The sequence below is a fragment of the Epinephelus moara genome, chromosome 2 (genome assembly GCF_006386435.1).
Source record: "Epinephelus moara isolate mb chromosome 2, YSFRI_EMoa_1.0, whole genome shotgun sequence".
Lineage (NCBI taxonomy): Eukaryota > Metazoa > Chordata > Actinopteri > Perciformes > Serranidae > Epinephelus > Epinephelus moara.
This window is the reverse complement of record NC_065507.1, coordinates 5,305,009-5,318,686: the sequence shown is the minus strand read 5'-3', so window position 1 is coordinate 5,318,686 and position 13,678 is coordinate 5,305,009. Positions and strand designations below refer to the sequence as shown.

The 13,678-nt window shown below is 43.2% G+C and overlaps 1 protein-coding gene across 12 annotated transcripts in view; it reads right to left on the bottom strand.

Moving 5' to 3' along the window:
• The window catches only part of phldb1b (pleckstrin homology-like domain, family B, member 1b), a 164,546-nt gene that overhangs the window by 39,623 nt on the left and 111,245 nt on the right, over window positions 1-13,678 (bottom strand). For 10 of the 12 annotated variants that reach the window (XM_050066795.1, XM_050066822.1, XM_050066839.1 and 7 more), the window contains 3 exons: window positions 4,673-4,990; window positions 2,296-2,439; window positions 98-235 (listed from right to left, as the gene is read on the bottom strand). In XM_050066795.1, the coding sequence (XP_049922752.1) occupies window positions 98-235; window positions 2,296-2,439; window positions 4,673-4,990 (600 nt within the window). The remainder of the gene's footprint in view (window positions 1-97; window positions 236-2,295; window positions 2,440-4,672; window positions 4,991-13,678) is intronic. The other 2 variants (XM_050066857.1, XM_050066815.1) reach the window with 1 other exon arrangement.

Genomic DNA, 13,678 nt, shown 5'->3' with positions numbered 1-13,678 from the left:
GTTTCCTCTCCTCTCTAAGAACCTCAGCAAATATTTGAATCCTGCGTACATGAATGGATTCAAATACGGCATGTAAAACATCCACTGCTCTCTGTACCTTGTCTTTCTCCCTCTGGATGGCGCTCTCCAGCTCGTCCAGCTTGTGCTGCAGCTGAGTGATGATGTCCGTTTCGGCCTCTATTTGGTCGAGCTCCGCCTGCCTCTCGCCCTGCAGCAAGGCACGCTCCATCTCTGCCTGGAAGAGTGGAGCAAATAAAGTTACACAGTGTCACCAGTGAGCTACGAGGATAATATCATCCTTTAGACCAGTGGTTCCCAACTGGTCCAGCCACAGGGTCCAGGTATGTCCTTAGTCATCAGTTCAAGGACCACACAGTTTAAAATATTCAGCGTCATACTTGTGTTTGGCCATGTCGTCGAGCTAGTTTGCTGTCTCTGTTAAGTAGCGGTCTGTTATTCACTCATGTTACAGCAGGAAACGGCACTTCAAAATTAAAGCTCTGCGCCGAATATTCACTGTGCTTAAAAATAAAGTGTGTTTTTTTTACAAAGTTGACACATTTGCAAGGCCACTGCGGTCCGTTCAACATGTGGGATCCACGGCTTTAGACTCCACAGTAACAGAACCACATCGTAATGTTGTCGTGATAATCAACAGCACTCTGCTGATTAGAGCCATAGAGATGTCTTCACCTTGTCCCCAAAGAAGAACACTTTTTTGTTTCTGGTAAAATCTTTACAAAGGTTCCACATGGAACCCTTTCATACCCCTTTTCCACCAACATTGAACCAGTTCCGTTCTGGTTCCCCCATCTAATTTTGTGAAGGGGTCAGAGCACTTAGGCTAAAGATAAATTGATTCAGAACCTGAAAAGTTAGTTCCCAGCTGGAACCAAATAACAGGCTTTCCTTCACCTGTAGTGCGACCCGTGATGACGTCAGTGAGTGTGTGATGTTCTACAGGTTGGACAGACAGGATGGAGAAGGCAAGTGGGAAATCGTCGGACAAAAAGAACCTGCAGTGGTCTCATTGATAGTTGGTTCATGCTTGTTTTTTGGATGAAAACAACATTGTAAAAGTTTGCAGCCAATGAATGCTATTCGCTATCTTTGCTGCTACGGTTTACTTCTGTTGTGCAACGCCCTCTGTTGAGGACACATCCTTGGCTACAATGGTTCCGCACAAAACTGGTGGAAACACAGGTTGGATTGCCGGTCTGGTTTGGATGGCACCAAGGCTCCAATAATCCTGAATGCTACTGGGTCAAGAACCAGAGCTAATTTGGTGGAAAAGGGTTATCAGAGGGTTCTACCTAGAATCCTACATAAAGGATTAAACCTAGAACCATCTGTGGAAAATTCCACCCAGGACCCTCTCTGGGGGTATTATCCAGAACCTTTCAACCTTTCGAGGGTGCTAACAAGAACCCATCTGATGAATTCTACCAAGAACCAGGGTTGGAAATTAGCACCAGCCACCAGTAAAATATGCAAGTGGCTACGAGATTTGCTTCACTCAACAGCCAAAAAAAACAATGGCAATCTATGGAGTGGCCAGTAGCCACAGTGCCAGGTGGACAAAAAAGTGAATTTACAACACTGGCAAGAACCCTTCAATATTTCAACGGTTTCATCTAGAACTAACAATAGCAATGGACTACATTACTCATAGATCTCTCTCCAACTAATAATGGTTTAGTGTAATAGGTTAGCCTTGTGGCCAAAGGAACCACGTTCAGCAGCCTTGGGCTTCATAGGACCCAAAACACAATTACAAACCTAAACCGGATGCAAAATGCCCAGCATCTGACACCTGTTTAAAAAACAGAAGGCAGACCATGTGGTACTGTATGACATGAAATGGTGGTACAACACACGTGTTAAATTAAATGAACTGATTAAGGGGATTCCAGATACATCTACATTAAAAAACACCACTTGACACATTTGAGGGTGAGGATCATTCAACTCCCATACTTTCGACAATCCTTGAAGAACCCTTCAAAAAAGGTTCTTTGGATGAAAAGGATTCTTAATGAAACCCTTAGTTTTACAAAGAACCCTTTCAAAAAAGGTTTCTCCAGAAGCGAATGGTTCTGGGTAAAACCTCAGCCCTTTAGGAAGAACCCTTTTGGAGCCCTTATTTCTAAGAGTGTATCCAGCCTGTGCTGCTGCTGTGAAACTTCTCCTCTATGTAGACATTTCAGATCAGTATAAATGTAGGTATTTTACTTGAGTCTGAGTGTAGACTGAAGTCAGATAATAATCCCTTAGCATCCACTTTCTGTGTTCTACCTCTTGTTTGGACTCCTGGAGTTGTTGCTCCAGCTCCGTCAGTCTACTCTTGAGCTCATCGATCCGAGAGAGGACGCGAACCCGCTCGTCTTCCAGGTAACCCAGCTCCAGACGACCTGCGCTGCCTGAACTGGAGTCCTCATGCTGCATGGAGAGAGAACACAGGAGGCTTTCAAGAGATGAAGTGAAGCCAGGGGAAGAAGGGAGAGACACACGTACACACCTTTCATTACATGTCAGATACTGTATCAGGCTCTTGGACGGCGTTGACCTGACTTGTACTCAGAGTCTGTTTACACACCAGCATTCATGAATGTACGGTATAATCACTGTTATTACTTTATACTGTTACATGATTCACAGGGGAATGTTTAGAGTCTCAGGTCTACACTCAGTTTCAGTGGATTTTTAAGCGTCCTAAATGCAAAACTGTATGCTGGTACACAGATGATCAGCTCTAGGCATAATGTCATATAGTCTATAGACAACCTAACTCCAAAACTGCCGGCATTAGGAAACTCTTTCTTGTCATAACAAACAGACAGAGACAGAAGAAATAAACACAAAGACACAGACAACAGCCCCCTGGAATATAGCACCATCACGCCACCTGGCCGTGCTGTATATAAGGTTCGATCGCAAAATGGGGGGACAGAGTGGCCTCGCCTTTGAGCTGCCTCGGGAGGTTATAACATCACTGAAATGGTGTCTGTATAAACAGGACAGCAATAAGGACGGGACCATGGGCAGGATGGGTGTGACATTTTGATAAGGTGTCACGCACACGACCTACCACTGGAGATTTAAAAGTAGGTTAAACTGTTAGCAGTTAGCGGCTAACTCAAAAAAGAAGACGAACAGGACAATAAATGTCCGCGATTAGGGAAACAATGAGATTAGAGAGTTCATGACCATCTGAGCAGAGGACCAGATCAGCCGCAATATAACAGAGACGGTAAATGATTGTTATTGCCATGTTAATGCCATTGTCACTGTTTATAAAGCGCTACTGACATGTATGTTTTACGTCACACTAGAGGCCAATGTTGTGGTGTTACATGTAACGCCCATGACGCCTTTGATTCCAGCATGCTGTCTACAATCTCACACTCGAGCAGAATGATGCCACAGTCAAAAAATGCAAAGGCAGCATAAAGAAGAGACTTTGTAGCGGCCCTACAGCGTGATCTCTGTGTAAAAAGGGGCTATAGAAAGGAGGCAATTGATAAATGAGATTCATGCAGCAGCCACTGTACAAACAGATGTCAGGCAGCCTCTCACAAACAGCCCAAAAACAATAAATGAGAGTTTAAAAAGAGAGAGAGAGGTTGTAGTACAGGTGCAGTAAAGCAGCTTAATGCTTTAGCCAATGTTTTCTGACTGTGTACATCATTATAGCACAGGGAAACACATTGCACCCCCTGATGCTTCTCTTTTCCTGGTCATGAAGGGGCACTGAGGCCACACAAGTTCAACATTACAGACCACGCATGACAATCACAAGTTCCCATCTATGTGAAACAAGATTCTAGATAATAACAGCAACTCTGAGCAGCTCGACAAAGCAAGAACAGCTCTGTCACTCTGTAACACTGAGGGTTCCCAAAAGCGATCGTGAACAGTCTTTATCACATCGTACTGATCACCGCAGCCTCACTTTTCTGTGCTATAATTAAAATGTGGAGCTCCATGTGACAATGTGACCAACCTTCTTTAAGAGAGCTTAACCGGAGCTGAGGAAGGATTCACCGGGTTAAAGACTGACAGGAGCAGCCAGTCCTGAGAGAGTTAAAAGCAGAGCGGGAGGTTTTAAGAGATTCACAATTTCTCATGAAACTGTGTGAACTGTTTAAATGTGTCCCATCTCCAATACGCCCATTGATGTGCAGACTAAACTGTGTAGAATAATTCATTAAAACAAGATGTTTGATGTGCACATAAGCACAGTGGGGGGGTCTGTGGTTATTTTACAACACTCTGATGCTGGTTCTACGAAATGTGAGCAGCAGTTCTGCTGGGCGTTATTACAGTTTGACGCTGTGCGACATCAAGATGGAACAGATACCTGCTGACTTCAGATGGCTCAGTGTAAAGGAAAGACCTCGGTGAACCGCACTAAGGTGCACCAGAGAAAATGTATGTTAATGTTAACATGGCGAAAAGAACCCTGAAAAGATCTGATGTGAACGGACACTCGGATGTATTGACAAGCGGACACATTCTGGTAACTTTAAACGGAGCCCTCGGACCTCCTGATGGTCCCTGAACCTCACTTTAAGACACACTGATGCAGCAAAGCCAAGCACATTATTGCACATGCCGGTCTCACAGCGGCATGCAGAGAGCGTCTCATAGGGAGAGAAGCGTTCCCTCTGACCTGTCTGTCTCCATTGTGCAGTGCTGATGCTGTGCTGAGAGCAGGAGACGTCCTCACCTCCTGATGAGTGCTCTCTGTACTACTACACTCCTCCTTCAGGTTCTCCTCGTCGCTCTCTCTCTGTCTCTGCAGCAGGCGGAGAGCGGCTGAGGACGCTGTCCCTCCGAGGACATTCTCCATGGACGGTCTCCGCCCCATGCCATCTGCTAGCGCTCCTGGGAAACCTGTTCTCCCTGAGGCCAGGGGGTCCAGGCCGGTGCTCTCGCCTTTGTTGTATTCAGCACAGAGGTTCAGGATGGTCTCTAGTCGCTGTCTCTCCTGTGGACACAAACAAAGAGGGACATCAGATCAGGGTTTCCTCACCTCTTAGCAACGACATTGTGTTTTGTGAAGGCTTAATTTGTTGTATACTGGCTGTGTGCTGGTTTTACTTTATTTTTCAGGCAATTAATTACAAAACATTTTATCAACTTTTTTCAGACATTGATAATTTTGGACATTTCATTGACACTTTTATGGACAATTTAACAATATTTTTTGGACATTTTATTAACAATTTCCAGACATTTTTTTAAATTATTTGTTGGACATTTATTATTTTATTTTTTTTTTACATATTTCCAACATTTTAATAATGTTTTTGGATATTTTTTCAACACTTTTTTGGACATTTGATCAACAATGTCAACAAATTATCAACAATTTTCAGACATTTTAAAACTTTTTTTTTGGACAATTTAATAATATTCATCGAACACTTTATCAACATTTTTTAATTGTTTTTTTTTTTTTTTTACATTTTAATTTTAAAAAATTGACATTTCATTAACTTCTTTTGGATAATTTAATAATATATTTTGGACATTTAATTAACTTCTTTTGGACTTTTTAAGAATATTTTTTGGACATTTTATCAACATCTTTTTTTGATTAAAAAAAATTATGATAATAATAATTTCATATATTTTGATAATGTGACTCTCTACGTTGTGCTTCAGTTTGAGAAGTAATAACCTGTGCAACATCTTGTATGGGATGCTATTGTACTGTATGTCGTAATCTGCGATTCAGTAGGTGCTGTCATCAAACTTGACGTCGTACACTAGTTTATTAGATCCATGTCGAACAGTCTAACTGCACTAAACTTATAAGATTGCTTAAATCTCATAGTCCGTAGGAAGCTTCAGTAACAGTTAGCCAGGTTCAGTCTCAGTGAGAGCAGACATGGAGTTTGACATGACTCCTCTCAGCCCTGAAACAACACAGCAGCCTACGCCGTCCTCTCCCCCGGGTGCTGCATGGGAGTCAGACTCTGTGACTGGTTGTCCAGCTGTCACTATGAGAGGTCAGCCCACCTATGGGGGCCCTGGCAGACCAGGCCAACAGGGTGGCCTCTGAACTCTAAATGTCAGCTGCTGTCTGCCTCTGTACCCCTCTGCTGCAGACACAGCGTCTCTGAGCTCTGCTGAGCCACACAAACAACAGCTACGCAGCACTGTGAGCTTACAAAGAAACAACGTCTATTTTCAAAACTCATACATGTCATCCCGATGGTCCAAGATGGTCCAAAAACACTGGTAAACAAGAGCAATACTCTCCCAAAATCCAAAAACTAGATGCTAATAAAAAAGCTAAAACTGAAATTAATTGAATGAAACCTATTCTGGGAAACAGTGGGATTACGTCCATCTAATGACGTCATGCAGGCCAAAAATAATTTTTTTCCATCAGCTTACATGCCACCTGCTAATCATTTTTAACACACTCACACACCGATGGAACAGACAGCGGGAGCAATTTGGGGTTCAGTATTTTGATCAAGGACACTTTGACATACAGACTAGAGGAGCCGAGAATCGAACCGCTGATCTTCCGATCAGTGGACAACCCACCTACCTTCTGAGCCACAGTTGCCCGCCAATTATCACAGACTGAATGTTCAGACAACTGGCAATTCAAACCAAAAATATCGGTCAGCTCTGAAAAACTCACCCCAACTACTCATCACAAACTCTCCCCCCAAGAAAGTGAAGAAGCCTCTAGGATGAGAGGTGAAACGTCTCCAAGAAACTCAAGCAAGTCCAGTTGCCTACGATATAGCATTTAAGATTACCATGACCTGGATGACTGAGAATCTTCACCAACAATCTCCCCCCTCATAAATAAATTTTTTGCTTGTTGTAAAGGGACAAGGTCCTGGAGCCAAAGACGCACTGAGCTACTTTATGCTCCGGTTCCGGCCTGATCCGTTTCCTGTCGTGTAGGAACACTTGGCAGCCAAATGGTTCTCACCCACTAAGAAATGCCCTGGTGTATCCTCTCCCCCAAACCTGCATCGTGCACAGCTTTCCCACTGTGGGAGCATCTGCATGATTAGGAGCTACAGTCCCACCATTAGCTTTAACCTGTAATCTGGGACCAGTTAGCTTTTAACTGAGTGGGTGGGAGTGAAAGACCCCTTTGGGCCGTGGAGCAGTGCTGAATATGTTCAAGAGAAAAAGAGTCAAACTTCAAACATTTACTGGCAACTCTACAACTACTCATGAGTCCTCCCACTCAACATCTGCTTCAACATACACACAGATTAGACCACTGAGCGTTCTGACGCCCGTCTCGTTTTTGTCAAGACACCTGATTGAATGCTGGCGCTATCATTGTCTCATTTGATCACCAGACAGCCTTGAGGCTACCGAACTTGTATGGATGAGCAGCAGCATCACAGACACATTTCATACCATTAAATGCGTTTGGCCTCGACATAAATCAACTTGACGCAGCATCAAATTTGATGCCTGACATATGCAAACTGGGCTCAAATTACGCTCTTGATCGACTGCATGCAGACAGATTTGTGTGAATCCCATATTTTCTGCGTTTTCTCATGTGGTACTTTTAAATGCCAGAGGAATTTTTATGTTCAGAGGCTGTGGCTGCCACAGGCACTAACAATCCTGAGTTTGTAAGTCTCCAGGTCTCTCTGCAGAGAGCACGTCCCTCGGGGCTCTGAGAGCTGGCTGGGAAGGAACAAGGTGGTACATCGGTGTGTTAATCCAAACCTTTTAACCAGATGCCAAACCTCCATGTCCCAGTAAACAGGGAGGTTTTGGCTTGAACAACACAGCCTAATTCCACAATAGTCCAAAGCAAATACAGGCCTCTCTGGTTTGCCTTGGTGAGTGACTAAGAAATATTCCCCCTAGTATACAGCAGACAGCTTATAAAACAAGGTTTCCTGACCATTAACCTAAAATCTGTTGTCAAATTTCCCCTGGACGCTGGAACAAAGAATGAAAATCTGGGTTTACTCACTCTCATGATGGACACTGTGAGAAGTAACAGCTCAAACCTTGAAATGAGGCTCACATTCAAGCCAAGACAGGCTGGCAAAAAGACAGATGAACAAATACTGGCCTTTAAAAGGCAGGACCACCCCCCCCCCCCCCCATGACACCACCATAACAACAAACCCCCATCTGCTGGGAGGATAACAGGGTGATAATGACAGAGCTCCACGGCAACGTTCAATCATCTGCTGTTTAGAGAAGCTTCTCAAATCCAAACTAAAGTCTGTCTGTTGATTCATGGTTAGAATATGGAAGGTGTGCAGAAGGATGCTGCCTTTACTTACGGTACTGTATGTTAAACCAACAGATGTACAAAGTGTAAGTCATTTATGAACTTCATTAAGGCATCTGCAGGTGTCACCAGGCAATTAACTAGCCTGCAGTTATTCCACAGGGTAGTTAATAACATGTCGGGCAGGAAATCCAAAGTGTGGGATCATTTTGAGAAGGTGAAGGACGAAACCAAGGTGATATGTAAACTCATCTTCATTGGTCATTTTCATGTACAACTGTTTAGAGAGTGTCCTCTTCCACCTTATTATCGTCCAATACAATGTCTTAGTCTGCAGGAAGCTGATCTCTATCTGTTAGCAGTTGAGACAGCCTCAGTGAGCTGAGAGAAAAGCCAAGTCACAAGTCTGAAACCACCAACAATGTGATACACACATAAAGCTTAGTTTAGACATGTTTGCCAAACACCTCCCGAGAGGCAGTGTAGGTACACACTGTAGTATTTGATAACCATCTGTGAACACAGACATAAACCTTCCTCTCTGTACAGACTTTACACCAACCAACTCTGTGCCTTCCTGTATACACAGAATGAATGTTTCTTGTTATTACTGAACTCCTGTATTATCAAAACTACTACTCTGAAGTAAAGCGATCAGATCTTACAGTAGGCAGGTCATTGTAGCTGCAACATGACCAGCTCATGTAAATCCCATACACGTGAGTGTTTATGAAAAGCCTCAGTGTGGGGTGAAAGTCCTCCAGACTCTGTGTCTATCAGAGGGGAGGGGGATACTTCCAGACAACCGCAGGCTTGTGGAGGAATGCCTGGATCCCAGAGTTCTCCAGGCTGCAGCCACCATCCACCCCCAGACACCAGTTCACACATTCCTCAGCCCTCCATGTCTCACCTAGTGGGTGGCTCTCATGTCCGCTGGGTTTGATACAGACAGCTGAAGCTGATGATGATGATGATGATGATGATAATGTGTCCTTCAAGATGTTGCTACTCCATGGCAAAAAAACAACTATAAAAATATGACTTGAGTGACTTTGTGACAACTAAAGAGACAAGTCATACAGGTCACAGCTTTTCCAAGGGGACATAATGTTGTTCAGGAATCGGTCTGGCCACTGAACTAAAAAACAACTGATCCATGAACAAACAAACAGCCGACCATAAGCCATGCTACCAGAAATGGAACCCAACCCAACCAAAACCTGAAAAACTAGCCATTGCAGAAACACTGCATATAAAACAAAACCTTACCATTCAAAATCTTAGTTTAATGCTTTGTTTTTTGTTTGTATCTATTTTCCCCCACCCCTAGTAAACAACCTGCCTCAGCAATGTCGGGGTGGGCGATATGGCCCTAAACTAATATCACCATATTTTAGGGTATCTTTGAGATAACAATATTCTTGACAATATGACAAATTAGTTATATATATATATATATATATATATATATATATATATATATTAATTGAAGAACACAGAATTGCAACAAAATAAGTGATATAGTTTCACAGTTTGCTTCAAATATTCAGTAAAACTAAACATTTCCTCTCATTTCTTCAGTTTGTGAACAACAACAGTAACTCAGACTGTGATACAGATTCTGTCATAATATTAATAGTTCAACTAAATCAAATCTACCACAAATTACACATTTAAACAGCTCCCAAATACAAAAAAATGTCCCCTGGGATCTATCTATATATATATGTATAAATCAACAGGTGATTTCCTTCTTCTAGTAAAATCCTAAATGATTGAGTTGTTTTTTTTCCACCTGGACCTTTATGCTCTACCATTTCTCCTCTAATCATCTCGCTGTAACCTGTGACAGGCTGTTATGATACCACAACTATCACACAGTCACATGTATGGAGTTTATTCACGTAGGTTTACATCAAGTGACAAAATCACTTGACGACACAGACTCCCGTGTGCGCACGGCGAGAGAGGAGAGGGAGAGACGCTGTGCTGCTGCCAGAGGAGCTGCTGAATGAGTTCCCTCTGAGCGGTAAGTCACTAAAAGAGTCTGAGAAGTCCGGGGCTGTTCATAAAACATTCAGGACGCCACAGTTTATTCCACACTACTGAAGCTGCTCCTCCTTAAAGGGACAGTGCACCCAAAAATGAAAATTCAGCCATTATCTACTCACCCATATGCCCATAGAGCTACAGGCTACAATGAGGCTAAAAACAGAGTTCAAATGACGTTTTTCCAAACAACTTTTTATGTCGGGGCTTCAGGACACTTGGATCACTACGGACGAGCAGTATGGAGATATTTTGTGGTTTCAATTATGTGTTTTTGGACGTTTGAATCTGGGGCGCCGTCAGCCTCCATTAGGTGGAGTTGTGTTGCTACCTCCTCTCCCCTTGGATTTCTGCAAGTGATGTGAGGACTCTAAAACTTCACCTGAGCCTCCATCAGCATATGGGTGAGTAGATAATGGCTGAATTTTCATTTTTGGGTGCACTATCCCTTTAAAATAATTATGAAGTATTACTGCTTTCTTGGGTTTTTTGTTGTTTAAATGGATGCAACAATGTTGTTTTGCAGCAACTGGGAAAAATCCCATTCATTTATTCTCATGTAGACAGTTTTGCAATGTGACAGTCTACATCTCACTCTGTCAGTCTTCCCTCATTTAGTCAGTATGGTCTTCTCACTTTACTCTTTACTTTTCTTATTTTCATCCTCCCAGCAGTCAGCATCTCTTCCTCATGTCTCCCTCCCTCCCCTGAGAGTCGCTGTCTCCTGTTTTCTCTCATGCCCTTTAATGTTTCCCCCTCCTCTTCCCCTCCTCCTCCCCGAGCACCCCGGGGCCATTCCCCGTCTGTGTACCTTTGATCAGAGCTACTTACTTATAAGTGTACAGCCATATTCTTCTTTGCCGTGTTCACCTACGTCACAGGCGTAAACACAAATCTCACGCGCATAGTATTTCGAGAGTAAACCGGGGAAAGTTCAACAAAGCCTTATTCTCTACATATATCTGCAGGGGCTGTGTAACAGTCTGCAAAACAAACCCCATTCATGATGGGACTCTGATCCTTGGGGGGTTCGTGGTGCTCAGGTCCCAAAGGAGGAACAAACAGATGATCCTAACAAGAGATACTTCTCTTTATTTTCTGCTGCTGCTCCTTTTTTTCTCCCCCTGTGGAACACAGAGGCATCAAAGCCAGGCAGGGGGAATAGGACAAGCAGGCAGCCAACCTCTCTGAATAATAAGCTGGTGGTCCTCCATGTTGATGTCACTGGCACTGATCTCAAGATGAAACTAAGGAGTAGTTGCTCCCGGTGGGGGCGGCTGGCATTTAAACCGCTGAAGCCTCCCCCTCAGCTGGGATCCAAGACCTGGAGGAATCTTTCAAAGTGACGACCAAGTCCCAATTATCATGTCAAACACTTCCAGCGCAGAGATGAGAACATCAAAGCCTAGATTAAAGGCTAGATGGGAGTCGTTTTTTCACATTCTCTAAACACTGCTGCCGATAATAAGCAGGCTTATGGCTTGATTATTGTTATAGGAGGGAGATAAAACCCGGGCTGTAAGATCTGCAGTCAGTTGCATCAGCTTTGTTAAGTTAAACAATTTGCTGTGCACGAGAAATTATGAGATTAAATATCAATACCGCCCACCCCAGAACTAGAAGTCAATAGCAGCTGGTTTGTACAGTAGTGAACCTCAGTGCTGTATATACATACGAGACTGTTTAGCCAGAGGAGATTTAGAGAGCACACCAGCCAAAGTAAACAGCAGCACAAAGCAAACAGTCGCCCAGCTGTCACACTGCTGACGCTCACAGCCGCCTGCAGCTCAACAGCCAGGTTACAATCCAAGGAGCTGCATGTAAATTGAAATGTATGTTTGCTGTTAGACAACCTGACTGCACATATTTATGTAGATGCATTATGCTAAATGTTGTAGCACTGACACACTTATTCATTCAGTCAAAGGAATACTTCACCCCCCAATCAACCATTTGTATATCAATAACTCGCCCTGTGTTATCCTGAATTTGAGAAGAAACATTTTTCCTTGTTTTTAGTATTCCTTTATTCAACTGGTAAATCTAATAATAATATGAAATTAACAATAGTTTTTCTAATCTCAGAAGGTGAATGAAGAAACAAGACATCTACAGTCACGCTTATGGCTCTGTGAGGCTGCGGTGATTTGAGCAAAACGCTAACATCAGCACTGCTAATATGTTTGTTTAACAGGTAATGACGACCACGGTCATCATCTATAGCCCCGTTTACACTGCCAGATTTTCCGTGAATGTTGGGCCATTTTGCCGGCAAGCTGCGAGCGTTTAGACACACAGAGCCGGATTGGCGAGCTGATCCGAGATGCCCAATTTTCCACCTCATAGGGTAGACATATTGGTGGAACCCTTTTAGTTTAAACAGACCGAGGCAGCCTTCCACAACGAGAGGGGCTGTTGATGACTTGTGGGAGGAGCTGTTGATGACGCTGCACGTGCGAGCCACTGNTACTGCCAATGCTGAAAAAAGACTGATTGGGCTTTCCTGCAAATTTGCACAATTCCTGTTTAAAAAGGGCTTTAGTTTAGCATGTTAGCATGCTAACATTTTATGACAAGAACAAAACAAAGTACAGCTGAGGATGATGGGAACTGGAGAGTCACCAAAGTTAACATGAAGGGGATCCTGACTTAAGTTTCTCCTGTCTATGTCCTCTAGAACAGTGGTATTCAACTTGTGGGATAGGGTGACAGGTGGCCCGCTGACCACTGCCTAATTCACAATAAAAATGACTTAATACACAGTGTGATTTTTTTTTGTACTGTGAATTTAAATATGGGGCCACAGTGCATAAGAACACATAAAAATGGAGCTTGTTTATCCAAAAACAAATGCCAGCAAAGGACAGTCTGGATTCTCCGACAGAGATCCTGGCTAAGCCCCGAGTGTCGTCAACACCCCTGCGTACACTTGACTTGTGTGGGGTTACTGTGACTGGATTTGCCTCTTGACAAAGATGAGTGAGGACAGTAAAAGTCAAAAGGTTGAAAACAGGCAATCAATTCATTATATTTACTGGTAAGCAACTAATACTGGCTTATTAACTGGCCTCTGGCTTCCTGTCGTTTTGTTTAAGTGGCCCCTGGGCAAAACAAGTTGAGTATCCCTGCTCTAGAGCAATGGGTAACACTTTACTTGAAGGTATCTACATAAGAGTGACATGACACTGTCATGAACCTGTCATGAACATTATGTACATGTCATAAACGTTTATGACTGCTGTCATTAAGTGTCATTAAGTGTCATTAAGTGTCATTCGGTTTTTGTAATGACAAGTTGACACTGTTGGGGTTGTCTTGATTATGACAACTTGACATTAATTAAAGTGACATTACCAGAAGATGTCTTTATGTTAATGTCAG